The sequence below is a fragment of the Camellia sinensis genome, chromosome 12 (genome assembly GCF_055761805.1).
Source record: "Camellia sinensis isolate YWXY chromosome 12, ASM5576180v1, whole genome shotgun sequence".
NCBI classification, from domain to species: Eukaryota; Viridiplantae; Streptophyta; class Magnoliopsida; order Ericales; family Theaceae; genus Camellia; species Camellia sinensis.
This window is the reverse complement of record NC_138972.1, coordinates 33,946,782-33,960,698: the sequence shown is the minus strand read 5'-3', so window position 1 is coordinate 33,960,698 and position 13,917 is coordinate 33,946,782. Positions and strand designations below refer to the sequence as shown.

The window sequence follows — 13,917 nt, the reverse complement described above, 5'->3', positions numbered from 1 at the left end:
ATTTAAAATAAAATCATCAATCACTATTGTAAAAAAAATATCATTCCATAGGAGAGTTTAAAAAATGATCATTCCATTTCATTCCATCTCATTCTACTAAACTGTATAAAATAGTAAGTAGATGCCAGAGGCTAGACTTGTAATGGTCTTTCACCACATAAAAGAGAACCATATGAAAATATTGAATGTTTGATAAAAAAAAGAACAAAAAAACAAACACACAAAAATATATTTTAGAAGTCCTCAATATATATATATATATATATTTAAAAAAATTATTTTCACCTCAGAAAAGAAAATCATATGAAAATGATGAAGGTTTTTTATTTTTTCATTTTACTCACCAAACAAGGGTTTTTTTTTTTTTTTTTTTGTCTAAATAAGAAAAAAGAAATAGAAACTGATTCTGAACACAAAGCCAAAGAAGCAATATCTCCATTGAGTATCAAGCATAAAAATAAGACACTCGAGTAAATAGTGTTACTTGCAATCAGCCGGGATCCTCAACATGGTGCAAAACTGAGATTGACAACAACTAGCCAAAGTTTTGTACCCTTTATCTGCAAATCAAGCCCGACTCAAAAGATGGTACACAAGCATTTTGCCAAATAGATATAGCAACTTGGACATCAAAATTATTGAACAGGAGCTATTTTCAACCTTCAAAATACAATACATACATGCACGTATTTTTTGGCAAACTTGCCGAAAGATTTTACTTGCCACAGCAGCAACAGAGCCTTCTGTCAAAAATAAGTGCCACTCGCAGCCCATTTGTGAAGTATACAGACAAAATTACTGACTTTTTTTTTGTTCTCATTATAAAATTCTTGCCAATTTATGAGGTATACAATTTTGCTGGATGTATACTACCATATACATTGAATGAGACCAGGCTGCAAAACTTGCTGCACCAAACAAAATCAAATATCACATCATTTTGTATACTATTAATATAATGCATAATATGGCCCTTTCACGGAGAGAGAGAGCAGCCAACCTGCTATAGTCGACAACTGAATTCTATCTCATCTTCTTTCCACTAAACTTTGGATTTTTGCACATACGGATGCTTAAGGGTGTAACCTCCACAAGTTCATCTTCCTGAATGTACTCTATGCAGTCGTCCAGGCTATAATCCAATGAGGAATCAAGAACCACTGCATCCATCAAGGTGAGAAATTTCTCGTTATCAAGTCTAAGAAAGCAAAGCTTACTGCTCCAAAAATTACTTTTTAAATGCACATTTCGCTTCTGTTTCTTGGGCTTCTGAATAAAGTGCAAGGTCAATAGAACCTCTGAGGTGCTTCTCAAAAAAGTTGAATTTCAGCTCACTCCAAACTGTTTTCAAGTTTAACAAATGCCTCATTAAAAGCTTTTGCTTCAATAAGCTATGGCACTGCACATTTGGGAACCCCAGATGGGGTTAAAGAGTGGGAACCAACCAGAGTCTAACCAATTTAATATATAATTAAACCTAACAACTTTATGACTAACACCATTTTCATGAATACTAACAATTACAATCAATTCATTTTTTCATATTTCTGTTTTCCTTTTACACGTTTTTTTATACCTATAATTACTAGTCACTACCTATGTTAGGTGGATTCGAGTACGTGTGTGGAGGTCGGGTACGTGTCCAAGTGTATGATTCATCTAACTCAAATTACCACGTTGTGTTTGGATCTTGAATTTCTGGAGGAAAAAAAAAAGAGGAAAGGAAAAAAAGAAATGCAGAAGCATTTTTTTAATTTTTTTTCCTTTTTTTTTCTTCCTCCACAAATATAAGATCCAAACATAACATAAAGAGATTTCTGAATTTGATGATGAAAAGACCAAAATTAGAAGCTTAGATTGTATATAAACTAAAGAAGCCACACGAAGCGATTTGCCAGTAATTTGATTGAGCGACATTTGTTTCCAAACAAAAATTGAGCAGTGTATTTGAGCAATTCGTCACCTGTTTGCTCTTTGTTGGAACGAACATTTGTTGCAGCCTTTTTCTTGCACACGTTTAAGGATAAGTCACCAGGCCGCTGATGAATGCCTATTATTTGGCCTTTATAAACATCAACTCCAGGACCAACAAACATTTGTCCCCTATCTTGTGAACTAGATAGAGCATATGATGTTGTGGTTCCATCTTCAAATGCAACCTAAAATCAATCCACTTTGTAAACTTTAGTATAACCACTGCGGGTGAACATAGCATCCTTAATGTAATAAATTCATTCCAACTGAAAACCATTTTTGTTAATGAGCAAGTCTGAAAGTATAATAAGAGATCATCTTCCAATAGAAATAACTATAAAGCCACTCTTGAGCTAAAAGCAGATCCCTCAGATAATGCATTAAAGAGATTTATGAAGGCAGAAAAATGTACCTGTAAAATTCTACTATATATAAATATATATATGTCAATAGTGCTTTTAATATACGTAATATGTTTATAACTTAAATTATTTATCAAAATGATAAATTGAACCTAAACAGGGATAATATGGAGGCCATGTAACTACCACTTTCATGATTATGACAACACTGGCCCAGGGCTTTCATCATCATGACCAGTGAAACCTGGAAAAATTAAATTCAATTGAAGTGAGAAATTTACCAGTGATCCCTGATCACGGGTGGTAATGTCACCAGCCCAAGGTCCATAGCTATCAAATATTGTATTTAGAATTGCTGTTCCTCGAGAAGCAGTTAAAATTGCATTCCGCAAACCAAGGAGCCCACGAGTGGGTATCTTATATTTAAGGAAGGTTGTTCCTTCTGACCTAGTGGACAAGTGAAATTAAGATTGTCAGAAAGATGCGAAAAAGAATAACAATAATTAAAAATTATATTAAATTAAAGAGTAATAAAGAAAGTGGCATAGCCCAAAAAGAACTTCAAACAACTCAATTAGATTTAACATTGTAAGAATGATAAAGACAATTATTGATGCAATTTTTATAAAAGGGGTCACAGAACCTTAAATTTAACACAAGAAAAGTTAATATTGAATGCATTTGGAAGTCAAGGAAACATCATTGATTCTTTACATTTATGTTGTATTATGCCATCACAAAATTCATTAGAAAGTTGGAACAAACAAGAACCACATAAATGCACATTGGCAACAAGAGCATTTCACATACCCTAGCCCTTGCATATCAAACATCTGCCCACGCCTTTTACCAAGAAGTTCAACAACTGGTCCCATGTGTTGTTCTGGCACCTCCACAGTGGCAATCTGTTCAAAACACATGCTAAGTTAGTCCTTTCATCACTAAAGCCTTGAGACCAAAGTTGATGACATCACAAAGGCCAGCATACAAGATTTTGCTAGGATTGGAAGATCATGTCCTCTTCAGCTAGTGTAATCAAAATTGTTGCTTTGATTGGTTGATTATACAAGAATAATCATATATGTGCAGAGCAATTGGTACGTTCAGCCATTAATAGGCCATTAGATGATACCCGATTACTTAAAAAAAAAGGCGATTAGATGGGCCTTCAGAGATATATAAACACTACTGACTTGAAGGTGCCAGCCAAGCACTCTCTTACTAGTTATACTGGACACTTGGGATCAATTCTGCCTGCCTCCATCTAGGTTTTGAAATAACAGAGAGAAAAGAGATAAGAGAGAACTCTCCGGCCTGTTCCCTAACATTGAACATAACCATTTGAAGTATTCTATAAACTTTTTAAAGAGGAAAGGAGGGAAAAGACAAGCAACATGAACACACAAGCATGCCGTTAGAATAACATTAAAGCATATCAGTATAAAGTTTGGGAGCATACACATCTCTGTCCTTTTTTATATTATTACAAAAGAGAGAAAAGAAGAAAAATCACCTCATAAGGTTCCAGCAACTTGTCATCCACCCTTTTATTGATCACTTTTGGTGGGCCCACCATGAATTCATAACCTTCCCTTCGCCTGATAAGCAACGTTATTATACAAAATATGCGAGTTCAGAACAATACAAATAAGAGTCACAGCATAGCTTATACTTAGAACTTACATGTTCTCTATCAATATAGTAATATGCAAAGTACCCCTTCCACTAATAATGAATGTATCTGCAGTTTCACCATCTTCAACTTTCATGGCCAAATTTCTCTCAAGCTCACGATAGAGACGATCTCTTAAGTTTCTACTAGTAACATACTTTCCCTGAGAACAAACATTGAAAATACCAAACTGTCAATGCCAGACCACAATGAGGAAATGCTTATTAACTGCAAATGTTGATAATACAACCTAAGTAAGGCACATGAAGCAGTTGGGTTCTTATTGCCACAGAGAGAAATAGAAGAGTTAAAAATTGAGAAAAATGAAGTAAAACATGATTAAAACACACATAAGGAATGGGAACCACCAAACCAGGAAGAAATAAGAAATTATATTAAAAGTTTAAAAGAACCTACTGAAAAGGTTTGATAAATAAAATGGAACACACAAGAACTATAATGATAAGTCCAACTAAGGGAACAATTAAAGAATCTTGTAAAAAATGTCATGTATCATCTTCTCAAAAAAGGCTTCAAGACCCTAGAGAAAAAGAAAACCCCACTAACTACATATCCCATAATTTTTTTCCCATCTTTTCCTAGCAGGTCTTTTTTCTTTTCTTCTCAAAAGTTCCCAATGAATTTTCCTGAAGGTTCTAGACATTTCTAAAATGTTCCCAGTGGTTTCCCCTAAAAATTTTAGGATGTTCCATTATATACAAAGGTGAAATAGTAAGAGAGTTTTGTACAGTCCTATGTAACTGTTAAAATCCACCTACTCTCCACCTACTTCACCCACTTAAACATACTCCACTAAACCTAACCCACTACACCACTACCACCTCACCTACTACACTAAACCTTCACCCACTTAAACCTACTCCACTAAACCTAACCCACTACATCACTACCACATCACCTACTCCACTAAACCTAACCCACTACACCACTACCACCTCCACTTCACCTACTCCTTACCTACTACACACTCACCCTCTTCTATATATAGGAATCATGAATCATTGTAATAGATATCAAAATAAATCAATCAATAATACAATTCTCTATTTCTCTTTATACATTAAATTTCTACATGGTATCAGAGCAAGGTTAACAACCTAGTCATTCTGCTTCACCGGCGGGCGGCAGTCTCGCCTTGGCCGCCCGCCGGACCTCAACACATACCTCCTCTCCTTTCACCTTGGTCTCACCTTTCCGATGCTCTAGTCTATACCATTGAGGTGCCAAAGGGCTATCTGGTGGAACCCTTGTAGGCACTTCATTCATGTCGAAAGTCACTTTTGCTATAATATCATCACCACCTTCATCGGCGTCATCCAAGTCGGCAACGGCAGCTTCGAAAGCGTCCTCTTCACAATCATCCCTCTCTACTACCCTTTACTGGGTACACTCTGGGCACAGTACCATGCCTGACCGGTTCAGGCCCTTGACCAAGGAAGCCCCAAGCCCACTTGTTAGGTGGCCTTGGTTTATAGCTCTTGCTTTCCTTTTGTATGCCTGGAGAACAGTCTTGTGGGAGTTGTCCAACTGGAAAAAGGTTTTATCAAGTATTACCCAGTTCGTGGGATACCTCTTAAAACTTGCACTGGCCCTTATTTTCCATTTCATTGGTGATCCAGTAACTTCTCTGATCAGAGGAATAGAAACTACACTTTACACCATTCGAGCTTTCTACTCAGCAGTGATAGCATATACTCCTATTCCAGAGCTGACTCTGATCATCGTGCTGGTGTCTTCCGTAATTGCCATTGCTGAAGCTTCTGTTCCAGACTCTGTAGACAGCCAACCATACCTTCTTACAGTAGCTGGCTTAATCGGTTTTGCAGCCGTGAGAGACTTCATCTCCGAGCTGTCCTTCTGGACGCTCCTATTGGGATTGTTTGGTTTTGCTCGGTTTGTTAAGAAGAGGGATTATGTTTCTCCTGTGATAGCTACTCCGAATCCAGATGTTCTCATCTGTACACTGATGTTTTCCATCGCTGAAACAAAGTTTGGGACGTAGATTTTGCTGTACCACTTGGCATATACCACTCCACTTCCTTTTCCTCTCATCTTCTCCGATACTCAGATTCTCCAACCAATATTTTTTCCTTTTTTCTTTCCACACACTCTTGTTCCCCACTCAACTTTCTTTTTCTTTTTTTTTATTTTATTATTTTACTCCATCTTTTGAAAAGAAAACGAAACACAAATTGATTCTTTTTCTTATATATATATATATATATATATTTCTTTTTCTTCTTTCCACCGCCCAACTTTTCCTTGAACCTCAACTTTTTATCTTTTCTTTTAAAAAAAAATATATATATATATATATATATATATTCATTCCCTCTCATTTTTTCTGCTGAGTCTTGTAGCTTCCAGCCATTCGGATTTGCACAATACACCCATATTTTATTCATCTCAGGGATCAACCCCGATCACAATTTTACACACACACAAAAAAAAAAAAAACAAAACAAAACAAAACAAAACAAACAAACAAACACCCACCCACAGTGGGATTTTTCTTCTCTACTCTGTCGCCGGTCTTTTCTTCTTGCCTCCGTCCTGGGCGGCCCTTGCCGGTGTTGCCTCCGTATTTCCCACTCCACTGGGCATGATCATTACTCCCTGCTCCTCCACTGCAGAATATGGCGGACCTCCAAAACGGAACATCACGGTGGCCTTCCGCTTCAGCTCCTTATTTTCCGCCTTTAGCACACTTATCTCTGCTCGCGCATCCTTATACATGCGTTGGAGCAGAGCCAGCTGGGAGTTTAACTGCTGCACCTCATTTGCCCTACTCTGCAGCCGGTTCGACAAGTTTGTAACCGCAGGTCCGCAGTCATGGTTTCCACACATGACTTCAGAGTATACTGATTGGCCTCAATATCAGTTTGCACTGCCATTTTTTGCTCCACCGACCGCATCGGAAAGTTCAACGGAGCAAAACCAGAGGTGTTTGGTTGAGGTTCACGGGCCACCGCACCTGTTATCTCTCCTGTTGACTCGTTGAGGTCGGGAAAGAGAGTGAGCAGACCACGGGAAGATGAGGCCATGTTCTGGGTAGCTGAACGGGAAGAAGAGGCCATGTTTTTTGGGTTGCTGAGTGTTTCCGAGAAGGGTTGGATACAGAGTATTTACAGATTGTTTCAGAATGACAAGTTCAGAGGTTTCAGTCTGGTTTGGTTTCCTCCGCCTCCGCATTGGTTTATATTGACACTGACGACGCGGCCGACACGCCGCTCTGTCGCTCACGTGCCTCGCCGCGTCTCCGGCTCACCTTTTGATGACTCGACGCTTTCTGTCGGGCACGACTTTTGATGAAGTGGGCGCGCCTTTTGAGGGCGCAACTTTTGATAGCACGCCTTTTTATGGATTGGACACGCATTTTGATGGCACGCCTTTTTATAGATTGGGCACGCCTTTTGAAAAATTGGGCACACCTTTTGAGGGTGCGACTTTTTAAGGGTCCGACAAGACTCTGTAAACTGTCCCGACATTGATTCCGGTTAGCTCCTTTATGGGTCCGACAAGACTCTGTAAACTGTCCCGACATTGATTCCGGTTAGTTTCCACAAGGGTCCGACAAGACTCTGTAAACTGTCCCGACATTGATTCCGGTTAGTTTCTACAAGGGTCCAGCAAGACTCCGTAAACTGTCACCACAACTGTCACAACATTGTCTGCTACAACGGTCCGACATGACCCCATAAACTGTCTTCTACATCGGTCTGACACCGCCATCCAGTGTCCTCTACACCGTTATGACACTACCATACAGTGTCCTCTACATGGTTCTGACACCCCCATACAGTGTCCTCTACAACGTTATGACACCACCATCCAGTGTCTTCACCAATGGTCTGACACGACCATACAGTGTCTCTTATCCTCTTTTATTTTTATGTATTTTCTTGTTTTGTTACTCTCTCCAAACTCAAGTTGGTTAGTTCCTATCCCCCTTGAGTTTGCGGGGGGCTGTTAAAATCCACCTACTCTCCACCTACTTCACCCACTTAAACCTACTCCACTAAACCTAACCCACTACACCACTACCACCTCACCTACTACACTAAACCTTCACCCACTTAAACCTACTCCACTAAACCTAACCCACTACATCACTACCACCTCACCTACTCCACTAAACCTAACCCACTACACCACTACCACCTCCACTTCACCTACTCCTTACCTACTACACACTCACCCTCTTCTATATATAGGAATCATGAATCATTGTAATAGATATCAAAATAAATCAATCAATAATACAATTCTCTATTTCTCTTTATACATTAAATTTCTACAGTAACGTTACATCAAGGCTGTGTTTGGATCAAGCATTTGAGGGAGAACTTGTGAAGGGAAAGGAAAAAATAAGGGAAAGTGAATAATATAAACTCAATTTCTGGATTTGCTGTTTCTAGATGAGTCCCGTAACTCTGTTTTGTTGGTTTTGCACCATATGCATTTCTGGATTCATCAATATTTATTATGTAATTGTTAACTAACATCATAGTAGATGAGTGGCCCTCATGTTCTTTTTACAGTCATATTTTTATAATTGTATATTTGATTTATTTTATGGATCCATTGTATTTTGCTTGATAATTCGAATTTGTTAAGATTCTTTCTACTTTTCTTGAACCTCAATCATACCAATTGCTCCTAGACATTGACCAAGAGAGAGACTTTGAACCATGATGGCTGTAGCATGTTTCAGCTCTCGCCGTGGCATGAATTGGAAAAATTGTTTTCTTGTGTCTATGCCGTCTAATTTTCCAAAATCTCAATCACAGTAGTGCTTTGAACTGCTGTAGCATTTGTTAAAGGGATAAGTATTAACAAGAAGTGCCCTTCTGTCCAGAAAAAACTTTGTTCTCTATTAGTTACCAATAGATATAGTTGCTTTAAAAATTAAGAAATCATGACGCTTGAGCTTCACTCATGCAGAGATTTCAATAGCGCGATTCACACATTCATGCTTGGTTATTCTTAGGACACTGATGCACACTGAAAAGTTCAGATCTAATATAAATTTTATGAATTTGTAAAGTTGAAAAAGAAATGTGATACCAGGTTTTGAGGATGACACAGAATATAGTGTATCAAGAATATCTTATATTGTTCATAACATGCAACAATACACTTAGGGCATGTTTGAATGACATGATTAGATCATGGAATTGGGATTATTAATCCGTGAGCCCAATAATCCTGTGTTTGTTTTGAAATTTTGTTTCAGGATTACTAATCCAATGGATAATTAATCCAACAAATTTGTAAGATTATTAGTAATAGGGTAGGGGTGGGATTATATATCCTGAGTTGGAAAATAAAATAAAAAGACTCTTTTACCCTTGACTAAAAATTAAAACACTTATTATTTTTATATAATTTTATATTTTAGAAGGCTAAAAATAATTTTTTTAAATTTAAAAATATTTTTTGATATTTATTTTATCAAATTAATTTATATTTTAAAAAAAAAATTAAAAAACAAACCAAACATGGCCTTTGTATTTTGTATTTTTCTTTTATTTATTTATTTATAATTTTTTTCAAAACCACGTTTATGAAGAAATTTTGATAAAGTAAAGATTGTGAAGAAACACTGATGGAGGGTAATCGAAAAAGAAGATAAATATAGTTGTAATCCTACATTCATATATTTTCTTATCCAATGCAAATCAAACAATGGACAAGGGGATAATTTATCCTACTAATCTAATTGGATAGTAAATACCACACTAATTTGATGAGATTATTAATACCTTCACTATTAGTCTTGTGAATCAAACACGGCCTTAAGGTACTGTTGCAAATTCTCTGGGCTTGTCGCATCATTATCAAGTAACATTACAAAAGATCCATCCAGAAACAGAGGAACACGAAAATTTCAGATTTCCCAACTTGTCTTTGACAGAGGGACATGACCCATGAATTAGGAAGAGGTCACATGAACACGAGAATCATGCAGTAAAGACTTACTAGTATCAATGGCTACAAACTTCAAGATAAAATTGTTTTGATGATTCAATCAGTACTAAATTGTGAATCTAGGGATCAAAATTTCTAAGTCACCATTTAATAACATACCTCTCTTACCCAAAAAATAAATAAATAAATAAATAATTAAATAAAAACATACCTCACGGCCAACAAAAGGTGAAGTATTGATAGAAAAAGCCATTTTCACTGTAGGTTCTTCCACCTTAATGGCAGGTAGTGGCTTCCCAGAAATTTTGTCAGCAATTGTCTCACCAATCTAAGAAAAATAAATCAGTTACCACGATTTCAACAAAGAAAATGATTGATACAAATATTCATCTTACAAGTACCGTTAGAGAGAAAAAAATTGATCAATACAAAACAAGTTTTTTTCTACCTGAATATCATCAATACCACAAACAGCACAGATATCACCAGCCTCCACAGCCTCTGCAGCAACCCTACTAAATTTCTCATACACAAAAAGTTCACTGACTCTTACATATCTGCATGTCTCCTCCGTTGTGCATACCTTCAAAGATTCAAATGATTAAAATTGTTAGATTTTTTTCTATTTCCACAGAAAAAAACCCATAAATTATGGCAGAGGCATTTGCTTACTTAAACATGGATTACATATCCAAAAAAAAGAACACAATAAGAACTTCACTCTATACTATAAGAAAACATAGAAATTCTAGAGAAAATCTTCAGATTATAGAATGAAACTCATCTGAGCATGATGTTTCTTATCACAATATCTAAAGAGTAGCTTCCCTTGTCATGGATCCTTCATCATTTCACAAGTCACAAATTCAAGAATAGCGCATACAACTTAAACATCATAAGAGTCATGGAACAGACACACACACTATGTATGCATGTGTGTGTATGTGTGTACTATGTATATTTGTAATGCAAAATCATATGTTGATATAACATGCATGAGAATCCGTTAGTTTCATAGAGCATATCAGGACAGACAAGAGAAACATATGACATCATCCATTTTGGTTTCATAATATGAAAGTACGACCTAATATTGAATAGGAAGATGGGTAAGACAAGAACTGCACCTCCTGTTGCAACAAAGATAATTAGTCATCATCAACTTACACTTACTGCACCAAAAATTGCAAGTGCTTACTCATCACACCACTATGAAATACACCCCATTTATGTAACATTAGTCCTGAATAGGACGAATTCCTGATTAGTATTTAACACATATGTTTTCCATTTCTTTTTTTATTCAAATAAACATAAATTTTATATAGGATCTTTTCAATTGTTTGAGCCTTTGTAGATCATTAATAAGGTCTCTCACTTATAGACCATTACTCCACCTAGCACAGCCCACCTTGCACAACCCGGCTACATAACATGGCAAAAGTCCAGATAGGAACTTCAAGGGAAAGCCAAACAAGATAACAAGAGTGTGTTTTCTTTAAGAGACATCATTTCAAGAAATTCAAATTAATTGATAATAGTAATCTCATATAACAGTGATGATGATCAATGATTGTCATGTTAAAGTAATCAGAATACATAACACAGTCCGCCCTTAATATGATAATTCTAAAAATTGAATAAATGCCATATGGAACAGATGTTAGCTCCAAAGCATACTCACCTGCACATCCAATCCTCTCCGCAAAACACCAGCATGCAAGCGCCCAATGGCTATCCGTCCTTTATGTTCCTCGTACTCAATATTTGTCACCTAGAAGTATGTCTAGCAGCAATCAACTATAGCATAATAATATGATATTGAAATTTGACAAGATAATACAAAAGAAAAGTTCCTTCACAAGTAAATATCTAACATAACTTTTTTTTTCAAATTACATGACCAGATACCATGGAGCTATAATATATCATGTCAAATAAGAACTTGAATTCACATATGTAATTTCTCTTATTGCAGGATTATCTCTATCTTTCAAAATAGGGAAATTTGGCCATAAACCCCTCCTAACCTCCTTTTCTTGTTAAAAGGACAAAAAAAATTTAGTACTTTCAAAGACCCCCTTATAATTATAAACTTCTGTATGAAGGACAAAATTTGTTATTTGAATATTTACCCTCTCTTTCTTCTCTTTCTTTTACAACACACACACTCTCTCTCTCTCCACCAACTCGATGGTTGTTTATCATCTCCACCATCTTCATCGTCTACTGGCGTTGCTCATCCTCACCGTCGTCCGACAACCACCATTTTTACCGTCAAACCACCACCATCTCAGATTTGATGCCTACGAACTCATATTTGAGATCAATAACTTTAGATCTGAGATAATAAAAATAAATAAATAAAACTTAGATTTGATAGAAAAATGAGAAATCGAGATATTGCAATGAAAAATCAAGAGTTTTTTATTTGTTTGTTCATAGATCTAAAAGTAAAATTTGACTCTAGTTCGTTCATTTATTATGTACTTTATTTTTTGTAACAGTAAAATTTTATTCTGGTTAACAACATATTGATTTGCTTAACGACAATAAAAATCATAATAAATTTTACTCTGATTAAGTAAAATTTTACTCTTTTTTTATTTATATTTTTTATTACAGAGTAAAATTTTACTCTAAATTAGAGTAAAGTTTACTATAATTCAAAGTGAAATTTTACTCTGAAACAAACTGCGATGATAGCTTTATAGAAGAGTGTTGTATTATGAACCAGAGTAAAATTTTACTATTCGAAGAACAGAGCATCATGAGAAGAAGAAAGAAAATAAGGACACAAAGTTAGAAAATAGAGGATCATGAGAAGAAGAAAAAGAAGACGAAAAAGAAGAAGAGAGGGAGAGAGAGCATGAACCATCAGAACTAGAGAAAGAGCGAGTGAAGGATCTCAAATCTCATATCTCAGGTTTGCGAACCGTCGGGAATCGTCATTTTCCGGCGACGACAACTATGAATGATCTCAGATCTGAGATTGTGGATACAACAAGTGACGGTGGCAATGAAGACACTCAAGAAAGAGTTCCATGGTGAGCGGCGGTAGTGCTAGTGGATAGCAGCAATGGCACCGATGGAGAGCAACAGTGATAAGAGCGAGATAGAGAAAAGAGAGATTGAGATGAGAGAGAGTGATTGCAATTTGATACACATACACACATATCTATGAGGGTATTATAGTAAAAGAAACAAGTTTTAAAATACTAAGGGATTTTGAAAGAATCCATATAATTCTTATCCTTTCGAAGGATAAATTAGACACTGAGGGTTCTATCACCAAATCCCCCTTCAAAATATATATATCTAAATGTATAATATGAAATTATAGGATCAGTTTCACATTGGAATATATGTAAGTTTAGTTTACAATTTTAGAGTTTAGTCCAAAGTTAATTATGCTTCCTTTTGAATAGATATCATTAACAAAGCTAAAAGAAAATTTGGCCAAAAAGCGAAACTGACAACTCAGTTACTGATCATCGCACCTGATCTGCAGGTATATGCATTAGTTAGAAATGGAGCTATACTTCAGTTTATGGCTACATTACTGAAGGTATAGCTAATTATAAGGCGTACTTCTAGGCCGGAAGTCTCTGAAATGTCAAATCTACTAGAAAGTGTTCCACATGTTATTATTTTGGTGATCTGGCAAAATAGCTTCAGCTTCAATAATTTAGAGTTTGCACATCCTTACGGGTATTAATTTCTTATATACGAGTTACACTAATTCAGACTTTAATTAATAAATTATACTCAACTATTTTCTAGATTTTTTTTGATAAATTACTCAACTATTTTATAGATGTCATAATAAAGAGACAAATTATCAGATAAAAGGTCTAATACCCTATTAATGGTACACAGTAATACTCTGTGGCTCCAACAAATAGTTGTCAGGAATAAAAATGGATAAGACAAAGATTAATGAGATGAACAACATAA

At 35.9% G+C, this 13,917-nt stretch overlaps 1 protein-coding gene and 1 long non-coding RNA gene across 6 annotated transcripts in view; both read right to left on the bottom strand.

Moving 5' to 3' along the window:
* Positions 1-635: 635 nt before the first annotated feature.
* LOC114306844 (putative elongation factor TypA-like SVR3, chloroplastic) overlaps positions 636-13,917 on the bottom strand; it is a 42,769-nt gene continuing 29,487 nt past the window's right edge. For 3 of the 5 annotated variants that reach the window (XM_082898324.1, XM_082898326.1, XM_082898328.1), the window contains 9 exons: positions 11,645-11,734; positions 10,409-10,543; positions 10,172-10,288; positions 4,020-4,171; positions 3,850-3,934; positions 3,147-3,241; positions 2,618-2,783; positions 1,964-2,159; positions 636-1,160 (listed from right to left, as the gene is read on the bottom strand). In XM_082898324.1, the coding sequence (XP_082754450.1) occupies positions 1,024-1,160; positions 1,964-2,159; positions 2,618-2,783; positions 3,147-3,241; positions 3,850-3,934; positions 4,020-4,171; positions 10,172-10,288; positions 10,409-10,543; positions 11,645-11,734 (1,173 nt within the window). In that variant the 3' untranslated portion in view covers positions 636-1,023. The remainder of the gene's footprint in view (positions 1,161-1,963; positions 2,160-2,617; positions 2,784-3,146; positions 3,242-3,849; positions 3,935-4,019; positions 4,172-10,171; positions 10,289-10,408; positions 10,544-11,644; positions 11,735-13,917) is intronic. The other 2 variants (XM_082898327.1, XM_082898325.1) reach the window with 1 other exon arrangement.
* On the bottom strand, positions 6,244-9,190 carry LOC145804450 (uncharacterized). Its single transcript, XR_014346169.1, has 2 exons — positions 8,112-9,190; positions 6,244-8,081 (listed from the first exon to the last, which is right to left on the bottom strand). It is a non-coding gene; the product is annotated as an uncharacterized LOC145804450 (long non-coding RNA).